Here is a 12,129-nt window from a genome sequence, read left to right on the forward strand (position 1 = left end):
TAGAGTGTCCTCTAAATCATTCATTTATGGCATGCTGGTCTGTGTGCCTGGCTCACTGAATGAATGAATGGAGGAGCTTACCACCTGCCGGGCTGTACTGAAGCCTTTACTCCCGGTTGCTGTGGCCAGATGGGAAAGTGCCCATTTAACGTCTAGGGCCAGCGTAGTAGGAGGCTTGGCTGGGCCACAGTGGGCCCTCAGACCTGCCCTCTGGTGTTGCTCTGCTGACCCCTGCTGGCTGAGGCTCAAAATTGCAACTGCCATCTTTGGGTGGCCTAGGCTGCCCCTGGAGAAGGCAATGGCAACCCATTCCAGTACTCTTGCCTGGAAAATCCCATGGATGGAGGAGCCTGGTAGGCTGCAGTCCCTGGGGTCGTGAAGAGTCCAACACGACTGAGTGACTTCACTTTCACTTTTCACTTTCATGCATTGGAGAAGGAAATGGCAACCCACTCCAGTATTCTTGCCTGGAGAATCCCAGGGACGGGGGAGCCTGGTGGGCTGCCGTCTATGGGGTCGCACAGAGTCGGACACGACTGAAGCGACTTAGCAGCAGCAGCAGCAGGCTTCCCCTAGTGGGGTGGGCCAAAAGAAAACAGGGCACTTCTTGGGGCTCTGTGACGTCCCTCTCCAGCCCCCTCTGAGGATGAGGAAACTGAGATTGAGCAAGGTTACTGCAGAGATGTATGCTGCGCGCCAAATGACCACAACCCTGCTGGTGGGCCTGGCCTCGGTGGGGAGAAGAGCTGATCAAGTTTCCCAGCCTGTGCACTTTCAGCAAGCCTTGTAATCCCTCTGAATCTCAATTTCTTTATCTTGTCAAGTGGGGCTGGCTGCAGATCCTCTCTGCCTGAATTGCTGTGAGAGTGGGCACAGCACACCTCAGCATGTGAGCTGCTGGTACCCAGGGGGGCTTGGGCATGGTCTGTGCAAGCTATGTGATCCCACAGGCTCAGGTACTTAACATCTGTGTTACCCTGGGCAGGTGACTCAACTTCTCTGAGACTCAGTTTCTCTCTGCAAAATGGGGCCAGTTAACATTGCTTGTGAAGTACCTCCCAGGGCTGGCCCAGAGGACCATCAGGGAGGACAAGCTGACCTGTTTCTCCCCACAGAGTCTCCTCTGGGGTCTACGAGCCAGTCGTGATTGAAAGCCATTGAGGAGCAGGTGCCCCGGCTGGAGAAGGGCCCTGCCTTCACGGGCGTCCAGACCTGCGTCATTCCACAAGGGACCTTCCCCTTCGGATCACCATCCATGCTGCCTCTCATCTGTGCCTCCTCCATGCACTCCAGCCCCAAAGCATCATTCCATTGACTTCCCATCTATGCTGGGATGCTCATGGCCCGCCAGGGCCCCGGGCACCACTGTGAATATTCTCCTCTGAACCACTAGAGGGCAGGACACATAGGCCTGTGAAGCAGGTGGGCAGAGACCCATGGCGGGCACTGCCCCTCTGAGACCCACCTGGGCCCTCGGTGAGGACATTCAGCAGTTCCTGCACATGCAGGGAGGCTGGTGGCCCAGGGGCCTCTTGTCCTGTGTCCCTGTTCACTCCAGGAGCGCTGGCTCAGCCCTGGCAGGGCCTCGCTCCATTGCCCCCTTGTCCTTGGGGGAGCAGTCCACCCCCCAGAATCCTGCCACCATGGCCCTCTGACTGCTTAGTGCTTCAGCCGTCCCTCCCCTGTGTCCCGGGGGACCTGCTGGCGGCCTCCTCCGGGAAACCAAGACCTCAAACCCCACCCGCGCTCCGGATTGAGACCCCACCTCCCCTGCAGCGAATGTTCTCCTGCTGCCCTGGCAGCCTGCACTTTGCACACGCTTGTCTTCAGCACAGCGCCCTGGCCCTCGCCTGCCTGTCCACTGAGCCCTTCCCAAGGATCCCTGGGCACTGCCTGCCGTGCAGTCAGCAGCCCAGCCCTCGCAGCCCGGCTGGAACGTGGCACTGCCCCTGCCCCTCCCTGCCCTCTCCGGTTGGCTCCAGCTCAGGCCTGAACCCCCTGCCGAGAAAGGTCTGAGTCTGAGAGGTTCCCCTCTGCCCGGGTCTGGGTCCTGGGCAGCTGGCTTCCGTTAATGAAGCCAGGAAAGGTGCCTCCCAAGGCCCTGGAGGTCAGCAGCCCGGCTGGGCTGGGTTTGCCAAGCCAAGCGCCCTTTCTCTTCCCCTCAGGCTCAGCTGGCCCAGGCCGGGGCCGATGCTGGAGAGGCAGATGGGCTGTAGCTGGACTGGCCTGGAGCTGGCTTCCTGGCCAGAAAAGCTTCAGCCAACCTCTGAAAACATGCCCTCTCTGGGTAAAGGAGAGGGCGGGTGTTGGGGGGTTGTCCATTAAGGGGGTTTTCCCAGTGGGAGCGGTCTGGCCCTGCCCCCGCCCCTACCCCTCGCTAAACCCTCTTCTCTCAGCACTTTCCCCTGGCCTTGTCCTCCTTACTTGCTTGAAGGTGGGTTCTGGCTGCCCGCCAGTCCCTGGACAGACTCCCCCGACACTCTAAATTTCACTCATTTTGTATAAACCCAGCAGGCTGGTGTTTACTTAGCCCCATACCTTTTTTCTTTTCTTTCCTGATTTTTTTTTCTTTTTCTTTCCTTCCCTTTCATTTTCTTTTCTTTTTTTAGAGTTCACAGTTTGGTATTTTCTCCTCCCCCAGGCGAGGGGAGGTGCTTCTGTTCTCCCCCTACCCGCTGGCTGGGTCCCAGCAGGGCTGGGCATCTGGGTTGGGGGGTGGGGGGTGCCCTCCCCAGGCTGGGAGGGGTCCTTGCCTTCTGCCCCACTGGCAAGAATTGGACTTGGTCTTGGAACCTCCTGGCACTGGGACCAGAGCATTTCTAGGATTTCTGTTGTTTTTAATGACCTAACCCTTTTAGAAAATGAATGAGAAGGTGCCTGCTGAGGCAGGATGGAGCGTTTGCTATGCCTGGGGAAGGCTCTGGGTCAGCTCTGCAGGTCCCTTCCTGCCCCACAGACACCTGGCACTTTAAAAGGGAGCTGGCCGCACTGTCTTCAGTTGAAGTGACCCCCAGAAGATGGGGGAACGCTGTCCTTCTCTTCTGTATCTGCATGACCTCAGCCCAGTGAGGCAATGTATTCAGGGTGTCTTTAGGGTCTGAGTCAACATTCTGGGGGCTTCAGGCATAAGATAGCTGGTTTTGGTGCTGTTGGGGAGAATTCCCCGTACCAGGAACCCCAGCCCCACCCTAGGCGAGGTCTGAATTTGACAGTCACGCCAGAAGGAGACAGAGCCTGCCATACCCTCCCACGCCAGGCCCTGGGCCAGGGTAACTGGACTAACAGAATTTGGCCACAACCAAATCAATGTTGGCTGGAGCTGGAGCCCCGGAGCCCCAGCCTCATCCCCATGTGGGAGCCCTTTCTTCGACCCTCTGGTCCCCTCAAGCTCAGTGAATTCCCATTAGGTGCCCACAGCTCTGGACTAAAAATCCTATATTTAGAAAGAGATAGACTATATTAGAGATATTTTTGGAAAGGAATTGGTCTATGCAATGCCAGTTTGGAATCTTCTTGAAAGACAGTTTTAACATTTTTACTAGGAGATTTAAAGAAAAGAAAAGTCTACAATATTTTTAGGTTGTTTTTTTGTTTTTTTTTTCTGGTCACCCCACAAACCGACCACATGGCATGATCTGCCAAGATGGAGAATGCCCATGGTTTCCTCTCTTTCGGGAAGTGAGCAGGGAGATGGGGGGAGGGAAGGTTTTTGGTTTTTTTTTTTACACCCCTCCGTTCTAACAGAATGTTACCACCACCACCCCCTGATTCAGTGGGCTGTGTTTGTATCTCCGTCCCAGCTTCTGTTGTAGAAAATAACATTGTAAGGGGAAATCAGCCTAGTGTCAGTGTCTTGGTTTGGGGGGGGGAATTAAATGTTGCAGATTTTGTTATGGCATGTGGGTTCTTGCTTGTTTTACTGAGTTGAGTCCCGGGTCACAGATGACATCAGAAGGGAGCCAGATGGAGGAGATGACACTGGGGGTGGGAGAGATGTCGGTGGCCGGGGTTCTTGGTTGTCCTGGCTGCAGTCATTACAATTATTATCACTGTTACTACTACACATTCACTGGGAGGAAACTTAGGCCCAGAAAGGGCAATTTCTTGTCAACCTCACACTTACAAGGTGGCAGCTCTGACCTCAGAGCCCCAGTTCTAACCTCCCCAGAGTTGCGTGGCCTCTAACAAGCACGCCTGAGGACCGATGACCACCTGTGCCTCAGCTTTCGCAGCTGCAAATGGGGTTGTGGATCAAATTAGGAGGTGGGTATACACCCTCCCTAGGGAGCCTGACCGTGCACCGCCCCCCCCCCGCCGAGAGATGCTAAGAGTTTTCCCAGCCTCCCTAAAGCCACAGGCCAGCACTGTCTCCAGGCTTGGATCACCTCACTCCCTGCCCTTGACTCAAGTTCCTGAGGAGCTGACATGGCCACCAAGCTCTGGGAAAGGCAAGTCACCCTGGACCTTTCATGAGCTCAGAAATGGCAGGAATCCTCAGGGCTCTGGACAAGCTGGAAGGGACCAGACTACTAGGCCCTGTCCCGGCCCCAGCACTGCATTATCCTTGCCCATTCTCAGCGCTGATGCCCGCTCACGCCCCAGAAAACCCTGGAGGCTGATTCTCAGCCCCTTCCTCGGTTCTGTGCACACCTGGGGAGGGACGAGTTGGCTCCTGGCTGAGCCCCAATTCTCCTGAGACAGAGGGAAGGAATTGTGCTGTAAAGTCCAAAAAAGGTTGCTCCTTTGTAACACAGTAATGCTCAGTGGGGTTTCCTGGTGGCTCAGACGGTAAGAATCTGTTTGATCCCTGGGTTGGGAAGATCCCCTGGAGAAGCGAATTGCTAGCCACTCCAGTATTCTTGCCTGGAGAATTCCATTGACAGAGGGGCCTGGTGGGCTACAGTCCAGTCCAGTTAAGCTCAGTCACTCAGTCGTGTCTGACTCTTTGCGACCCCATGGACTACAGCATGCCAGGCCTCCCTGTCCATCACCAACTCCCGGAGTTTACTCAAACTCATGTCCATTGAGTCGGTGCTTCCATCCAACCATCTCATCCTCTGTCGTCCCCTTCTCCTCCTGCCTTCAATCATTCCCAGCATCAGGGTCTTTTCTAATGAGTCAGTTCTTCGTATCAGGTGGCCAAAGGATTGGAGTTTCAGCTTCAGCATCAGTCCTTCCACTGAATATTCAGAACTGAATTCCTTTAGGATGGACTGGTTGGATCTCCTTGCAGTCCAAGGGACTCTCAAGAGTCTTCTCCAACACCACAGTTCAAAAGCATCAGTTCTTTGGCACTCAGCTTTCTTTATAGTCTCTCTCTCACATCCATACATGACTACTGGAAAAACCATAGCTTTGACTAGACAGACCTTTGTTGGCAAAGTAATGTCTCATGCTGTCTAGGTTGGTCATAACTTTCCTTCCAAGGAGTAAGCGTCTTTTAATTTCATGACTGCAGTCACCATCTGCAGTGATTTTGGAGCCCCCCAAAATAAAGTCTGTCACTGTTTCCACTGTTTCCCCATCTATTTGCCATGAAGTGATGGGACCAGATGCCATGATCTTAGTTTTCTGAATGTTGAGCTTTAAGCCAAATTTTTCACTCTCTTTCACTTTCATCAAGAGGCTCTTCGGTTCTTCGCTTTCTGCCATAAGGGTGGTGTCATCTGCATATCTGAGGTTATTGATATTTCTCCCAGCAATCTTGATTCCAGCTTGTGCTTCATCCAGCCCAGTGTTTCTCATGATGTGCTCTGCATATAAGTTAAATAAGCAGGGTGACAATATACAGCCTTGACCTACTCCTTTCACTATTTAGAACCAGTTCATGAGGTTGCAGAGAGTCAGACACGACTAAGCACAACTTTCACTTATTTTTTCCATGCTAAGTGAAAAATCAGTATATAAAATGATGGGGGGAAATATTCCTCTCAGCTTTGCAACGGGCTCAGACAACCCAAGGAGATGGATGCTGCCAGCAGGAGAAAGCCATGCCTGGTTCAGACCCATTTTTGCATGCCCCTGCCCCCCTCCCCTCCAAGTGAATACAGCACAGGGAGAGCCTGACATCTCCAGATGCTATTCTCTGTAGCACTGCAGAAAATCTTAAAGCTGGTTGACTGATTCAAAGCTCCCAGTTGTGCCAAGCCTCATTCTGGGCACTGGGGATACAGACCCTTTCCTCAGGGGGCTAACAGTCAAGTGGGCCAGGTCAACAAGTAAATCAGATAATTACAACGCAGTGATGGGGCTTCCCTGGTGGCTCACTGGTAAAAAATCCACCTGCCAGTGCAGGAGACACGGTTGGATCCCTGATCCTGGAGGCCCCCACATGATGCGGAGCAGCTAAGCCCTGTGCGCCACAAGTAGAGTCTGTGCTCATAGAGCCTGCGAGCCGCAGCTACTGAAGCCCGCATGCCCTAAAGCCCGTGCTCTGCAACGAAGTTCAGTTCAGTTCAGTCGCTCAGTCGTGTCCGACTCTTTGCGACCCCATGAATTGCAGCATGCCAGGCCTCCCTGTCCATCACCAACTCCCGGAGTCCACCCAAACCCATGTCCATCGAGTCAGTGATGCCATCCAACCATCTCATCCTCTGTCGTCCCCTTCTCCTCTTGTCCCCAATCCTTCCCAGCATCAGGGTCTTTTCCAATGAGTCAACCCTTCGCATGAGGTGGCCAAAGTATTGGAGTTTCAGCTTCAACATCAGACCTTCCAATGAACACCCAGGATTGATCTCTTTTAGGATGGATTGATTGCATCTCCTTGCAGTCCAAGGGACTCTCAAGAGTCTTCTCCAACACCACAGTTCAAAAGCATCAATTCTTCAGCGCTCAGCTTTCTTCACCGTCCAACTCTCACATCCATACATGACCACTGGAAAAACCATAGCCTTGACTAGACGGACTTTTGTTGGCAAAGTAATGTGTCTGCTTTTAAATAAGCTATCTAGGTTGGCTATAACCTTCCTTCCAAGGAGTAAGCGTCTTTTAATTTCATGGCTGCAGTCACCATCAGCAGTGATTCTGGAGCCCCAAAAAATAAAGTCTGACACTGTTTCCACTGTTTCCCCATCTATTTCCCATGAAGTGATGGGACCAGATGCCATGATCTTAGTTTTCTGAACGTTGAGCTTTAAGCTAACTTTTTCACTCTCCTCTTTCACCTTCATCAAGAGGCTCTTTAGTTCTTCTTCACTTTCTGCCATAAGGGTGGTGTCATCCGCATATCTGAGGTTATTGATATTTCTCCCGGCAATCTTGATTCCAGCTTGTGTTTCTTCCAGCCCAGCGTTTCTCATGATGTACTCTGCAACGAAGAAGGCACGGCAATAAAAGGCAATTAGAGAAAAGCCCTCGCAGCAACGAAGACCCAGCGCAGCCAAAAATAAATAAAATTAAAAAAACAGAAACTCAGTGACAAGCGTCTTCCTGGTGAAGCACTTGGGGTTGTGAAGCACAGAGGAAGGGACCCCGGCTCCTCCTTTTCCTCCCACCTTAGGCCGGTCCTTGAAGTTTTTCTTTACCTTACCCGCAACAGACACGTTCGGGCCTCGTGACCAGGAAGTAGCGCCCTAGGGTTCTGGAGTCAGCTACACACCACTGACTCGGACTGTGATCTCCTGAAAAGTTCTCGCCCCTCTCTGAGCCTCCTTTTCCCCACTTGAAACACGGGACTTCTGACCACTCACTCCCATCCTGTTCTGGCTTTAGGACTCTGGAATATTGAGAGATGGGCTTTTTTTTCCTCGGGCGAGTTCGACAGGACCAAGCCCACAAGTGCCAAGCCAGTCTCGGTTCCTCAACTCGGTCTCACTGCCGAGAGATTCGGGAACGCGTCGCAGAAGTCCTCGAGACACTACATTTCCCGACATGCAAAGAGGAGGCACCGCCCATCTCCGGCGACGTGGTCCCGGACCAGCCTGAAGACTACGACTCCCGGCGTGCCCCGCGGCCCAAGGCCGGAAGGGCCCGGATCCGGAACCGGATGGGGCTTGCGTCTCCGGTGCCCGAAGCGCTGGGGAAATGGTGAGCGTGATCGGCAATAGGGTCGTCTGGGGGGTGGGGTCCTGGGTCTGCTCAGGAACTGGGGCTTGAGCACTCGGAGCCGGTATCGCTTTCCCGCCATCCCATCGTACGAGTGATAGACTTCGGCCCGGTACTCTGTCTCCCGACCTAGAAAAGATACCTAGTCAGCCACGTCACATCTGTCAGCTGAGTAAATAAACATGATCGGGCTGCAATGCTCCCCTCTTTCCTAAATGGAGGATCTCTTCCTCAGTTGAATCCTCCCTTTTCTGCAGGCCACGGGAACAGACCAGGTGGTGGGACTCGGCCTCGTCGCCCTTAGCCTGATCATCTTCACCTATTACACCGCCTGGGTAATTCTCTTGGTATGTGTGCTTCCCTGCCCTCTCTCACCCCCATCCCTGGATCTTGAATCATTTTAGCAGGCACTGTGCTAGGTGCTTTCACTGCCTATCTCATGAAAGCTCCAGGACAACACTCTGAGGAAGATGGTAACAGGTGTCCATATTTTATAGATGAGGAAGCAGAAGCTCAAGGGGAAGGCTCAGGGTGGAATCCTTAACCACTCCGCTGTGAAGTCCTGTCCTTGATTTGCTTTGCTTTTGATGGGAGTTCTAGTCCTTCTGGTTATCCTGCGGGCACTTGGGCATGACAGTGCCATTGGATTTTGTGAGAGCGTTTAGCAGTTTTTTTTCCCCCGTGGGAAATTTTTTTTGATTACTGCTTTAAAAATGCAGTGTTTGGAGGGCAAAATCTTGCAGAAGTCGGTATCCTTTGGAGAAAAATGTTAGTAAAGAAAACCTTGGAGTCCTGGTTGGGAATCACTCGAGGATTCTTCATGTCCCCTTTGTCCCTGCTAAGCTGTGAGGGCCTTAGGGCAAGTCTTTTGTCTTCTGTTCCCTGCCAAGTCCCTAGCCCCAACTTTGGGCAGGCATCAAGCCCAGTACACAACTATTAGGTAACTGAAGGAAGGGAACAAACCAAGACACCCAGAGTGCCATCATCTTAGAGAAAAGCAAATGCAGTGCTTTGATGGGGTCAACCCCTGAGATGGAGGAGGTGGGCTGTTTGGACTTGGGGAGGTGAGCAGAGCAAGGAACACTCACTAGAGCTCTGCCTTTGATGCCAGCCATTCATCGACAGTCAGCATGTCATCCACAAGTATTTCCTGCCCCGAGCCTATGCCATTGCTATCCCACTGGCTGCCAGCCTCCTGCTGCTCCTGTTTGTGGGTAAGTTCCCCCAACCCTGGACAGGGTGTCTCAGGGACCCCATGACTCCCTCCCACCCCAAACATGCTACTACACTTCACTCACTGTACATCTGCTTGAGGCTCCTTACCCCCAACTCACATCCTGGGGTTTCCCTGTTCATCCTTCAGGGCTATAAGTCAGTCTTCCCAATGCCTCAGGCTCACTGGAATCTAATGGGATGTCTTCCTCTTTCTTGCTCCCTCCACCACCACCACTGCTCCGCTCACACCTCCATCACCTCTCACCCCCTTGTCACCCTGGTTCATGATTCCTGCATCTCTCTATCTCCCAGGGTCTAGCGTGTGGGCCTTATAGGGGCAGGGATTGTGGCTTTATCATTACTAAGTCCTCACCCCAAGCACAAGCTGTGGCACTGAGATGGTGCTCAAGAAAGTGGTTTGGGTGAATCAACAATTAGCTGTCTGGATGATGGGGTAGGTGGATGATTGATGCTGAGTACGTGGGTGGTTAGGTAGATGGACAAGTGGTCGGGTGAGTAGATAGATAATTGGGTGGATCTTATTCCCTGTAGAATCAGAAACACTAAACTCAGTAAATTGCCTGTGGTAGGCACTCAGCTGATGTTTGTTGAATGAGTGCAGGCAGAAGTGTGGCTTGATGAATGATTAGGGAAATGGCCTCCACGGTGTGGCCTGGAGGGCAGTTAGGTAGCTGCTTGGCCCCCTGTGTGGGTCACTGCCATGCTTGGGTCCTGCTCTGCCCTCCCCAGGCTCCTCTTGTGGCTCAGCTGGTAAAGAATCCGCCTGCAGTGTGGGAGACCTGGGTTCGATCCCTGGGTTGGGAAGATCCCCTGGAGAAGGGAATGGCTACCCACTCCAGGATTCTGGCCTGGAGAATTCCATGGACTGTGTAGCCCATGAAGTCATAAAGAGTAGGACACGACTGAGCGACTTTCACTTTCACTTTACTTTCTGGCCTCCCAGCAATCCTGAGCCAGGATCTTACCTGCCTTTTCTGGTCTGTGTATTCCAGGTATATTCATCACCTACGTGATGCTGAAGAACCAGAAGGAGACCAAAAAGGCTCAGTGAAGGCCCAGCAGGAATGAAGCTGCTGGCCCCTTCTCTGCTTCTTCAGGGCAGACCCAACGGGGGGCCCACAGGACCCATCTAGGCACTGAGGCCCCCTCAAGCCTGATTACCCTGCAGACACCCCTATGGGATGGAAGCTGTTCAGGACTCACCCCTGGCTGACCAGGACCCCTGCCCCTCCTTCCAGAAGCCAGGGAGGAGAAGTACCTGGAAGTCTCCATCCCACCCCGCTTCTGGCTCAGAGCCTGGAAGGTGCTGGTCCCCCCCGCATACACACACACCTCACCGTCAGACTCCCTATCGTTTTTCCCTCTGGGTTCTACACTTGCCTCAGTTTCCTTCTTGTCACATGATGGTGTTGGACTTGGCAGGTTCTGGGGCATCACGTGACCTCTCCTCACATGTCCAGCTCCTCCACAAAGGCAGCTTTCCCAGGTCTGACAGAGCCCCAGACCCCGCAAGGATTTCTGGACCTGGAGAGCCTAGAGGGAGGTCCTGACCCCTAGGGGGCCCCAGGGTACATCAGGGTGGCCATACGGGGGCTCCCCAGATTGACTGCTTCTCCTGGAGGCCCAGCCCCCCAGCCTCAGTGCTGACCTGTTGGGAGAGCTGAACAATAAATGCTGATGTCTTTGTCTCAGTGCCATCCCTGACCCGAGGAGCTCAGGGGCTGGGAGCTGGCCTTTGCATTGGTCTCAGATCAGGAGACACTGGTTTGTGCAATGAGGGTGCCTTGGGTACCTCCTGGATCATCCCTGTGCTGGACACAGGACAAAGCAGGGGCCAGGACCCATGTGGATATGGCCTGGTGCAGCTCACGGTGGGGGAGTCTGGAGGCGTGGCCATCTGCCAGACATCACATCAGCCTCTACCTCGCCTACCCTGTGCCAGCCCAGCCAGTGGGCACCGATATATTAAAGACCCTCAGACCCCTAAAAGCCCAAGCCCATCATCTGTCTCGTACCCAGTGGCCCAACTTAGTGTAGCTCTGAGCAGAGGGCCGCTGTGAGCCAGACAGAGCAGGGCTGCTTCCACTGTGTTCCGGTTGACTGGTCCAGGCCTTAGCAGAGCCCCCGGCAATCCCACCGTGTCCCTCTGGGCAGCCAGCTCTCCCATTCACAGTGTGAGCCTCCACCCCTCACTTCCTTGGGCACTCCTTCCTCCAGTTAGCAGAGGTGTCCCCCCACTCATCAGAGGAAAGAGCCTAACTGCAGGCATGCCTGCCCTGTCCTTACCTGTTCCCCTCTCCGTCCTCCAGTCCAGGCGGAGCTGCCCTTCTGGACTCTGGGTCCTGTCCTCTCCTGCTGTGGCAGGAGCCTCCTATCTGAAGATCCTTCTCAAGGGAACAGCCTCTGCCTCTCAACATGGTCCTCCAGTGTTAAATGAACGTGTTACAGGCTCCATATAAGGGACCCTCCATCAACCCATTAACTCCCTCTAGGTCTCTCCCCATCTCTCCTCTTCACAACCAAACTTCCCCAAAGGGTATCCACCCCTGCCCCCTGCGTTTCCTCTCTTCCCACTGTGCCTGGCAGCTTTCCAGGAGGGCTGCCCTCAAACCACCGGTGGTGTCCAGTCTACATCAGAGGCATGTTTCCTTGACCTCCTGCCACGTATGGCCAGTGACATTTCCCGCGGGTGCATCCTCAGACGCTGGAGGACCCATTCTACTTCTCTCTCATATTCACTCTCCTCTGTCCTGCCGTGAGAGGGTAGCTTTCTCAGGAGTCAGTCACAGGGCTCTACCCTACACTTTTAGGGGTGACCTTATCCTTACCCAGGCTTCCCTCCAGCCCAGC

General features: G+C 53.7%; 2 protein-coding genes and 1 long non-coding RNA gene across 5 annotated transcripts in view; 2 read left to right on the top strand and 1 right to left on the bottom strand.

Moving 5' to 3' along the window:
• Positions 1 to 3,898, top strand: part of EEIG1 (estrogen-induced osteoclastogenesis regulator 1) — a 36,009-nt gene extending 32,111 nt beyond the window's left edge. For both annotated transcript variants that reach the window (XM_081587072.1, XM_081587073.1), the window contains exon 11: positions 1,116 to 3,898. In XM_081587072.1, coding sequence (XP_081443198.1) covers positions 1,116 to 1,161 — 46 coding nt within the window. In that variant the 3' untranslated portion in view covers positions 1,162 to 3,898. The remainder of the gene's footprint in view (positions 1 to 1,115) is intronic.
• On the top strand, positions 2,706 to 10,976 carry DPM2 (dolichyl-phosphate mannosyltransferase subunit 2, regulatory). Of its 2 annotated transcripts, none has more exons than XM_081587075.1 (5): positions 2,706 to 4,448; positions 7,284 to 8,025; positions 8,301 to 8,390; positions 9,155 to 9,257; positions 10,272 to 10,976. In XM_081587075.1, the coding sequence occupies exons 2-5, from the start codon at positions 8,023 to 8,025 to the stop codon at positions 10,328 to 10,330; spliced, it is 255 nt and encodes an 84-aa protein (XP_081443201.1). In that variant the 5' UTR covers positions 2,706 to 4,448; positions 7,284 to 8,022; the 3' UTR covers positions 10,331 to 10,976. The 2 variants fall into 2 exon arrangements, with proteins under 2 accessions (XP_081443201.1, XP_081443200.1); XM_081587074.1 differs by having other exon boundaries at positions 2,706 to 4,263.
• Positions 7,055 to 7,928, bottom strand: LOC145544330 (uncharacterized). Its single transcript, XR_014081348.1, has 2 exons — positions 7,529 to 7,928; positions 7,055 to 7,306 (listed from the first exon to the last, which is right to left on the bottom strand). It is a non-coding gene; the product is annotated as an uncharacterized LOC145544330 (long non-coding RNA).
• Positions 10,977 to 12,129: the final 1,153 nt, after the last annotated feature.

This window comes from Giraffa tippelskirchi, chromosome 4 (genome assembly GCF_054371585.1).
Source record: "Giraffa tippelskirchi isolate mGirTip1 chromosome 4, T2T-mGirTip1v1.2.pri, whole genome shotgun sequence".
Taxonomy (NCBI): domain Eukaryota; kingdom Metazoa; phylum Chordata; class Mammalia; order Artiodactyla; family Giraffidae; genus Giraffa; species Giraffa tippelskirchi.

Excerpts from the sequence above, each read along its gene's own strand:
- DPM2 (XM_081587075.1), top strand. Across the intron at positions 8,391-9,154 it reads CCGCCTGGGTAATTCTCTTG|CCATTCATCGACAGTCAGCA; the intron begins GTATGTGTGCTT and ends CTTTGATGCCAG. Across the intron at positions 9,258-10,271 it reads CCTGCTGCTCCTGTTTGTGG|GTATATTCATCACCTACGTG; the intron begins GTAAGTTCCCCC and ends TGTGTATTCCAG.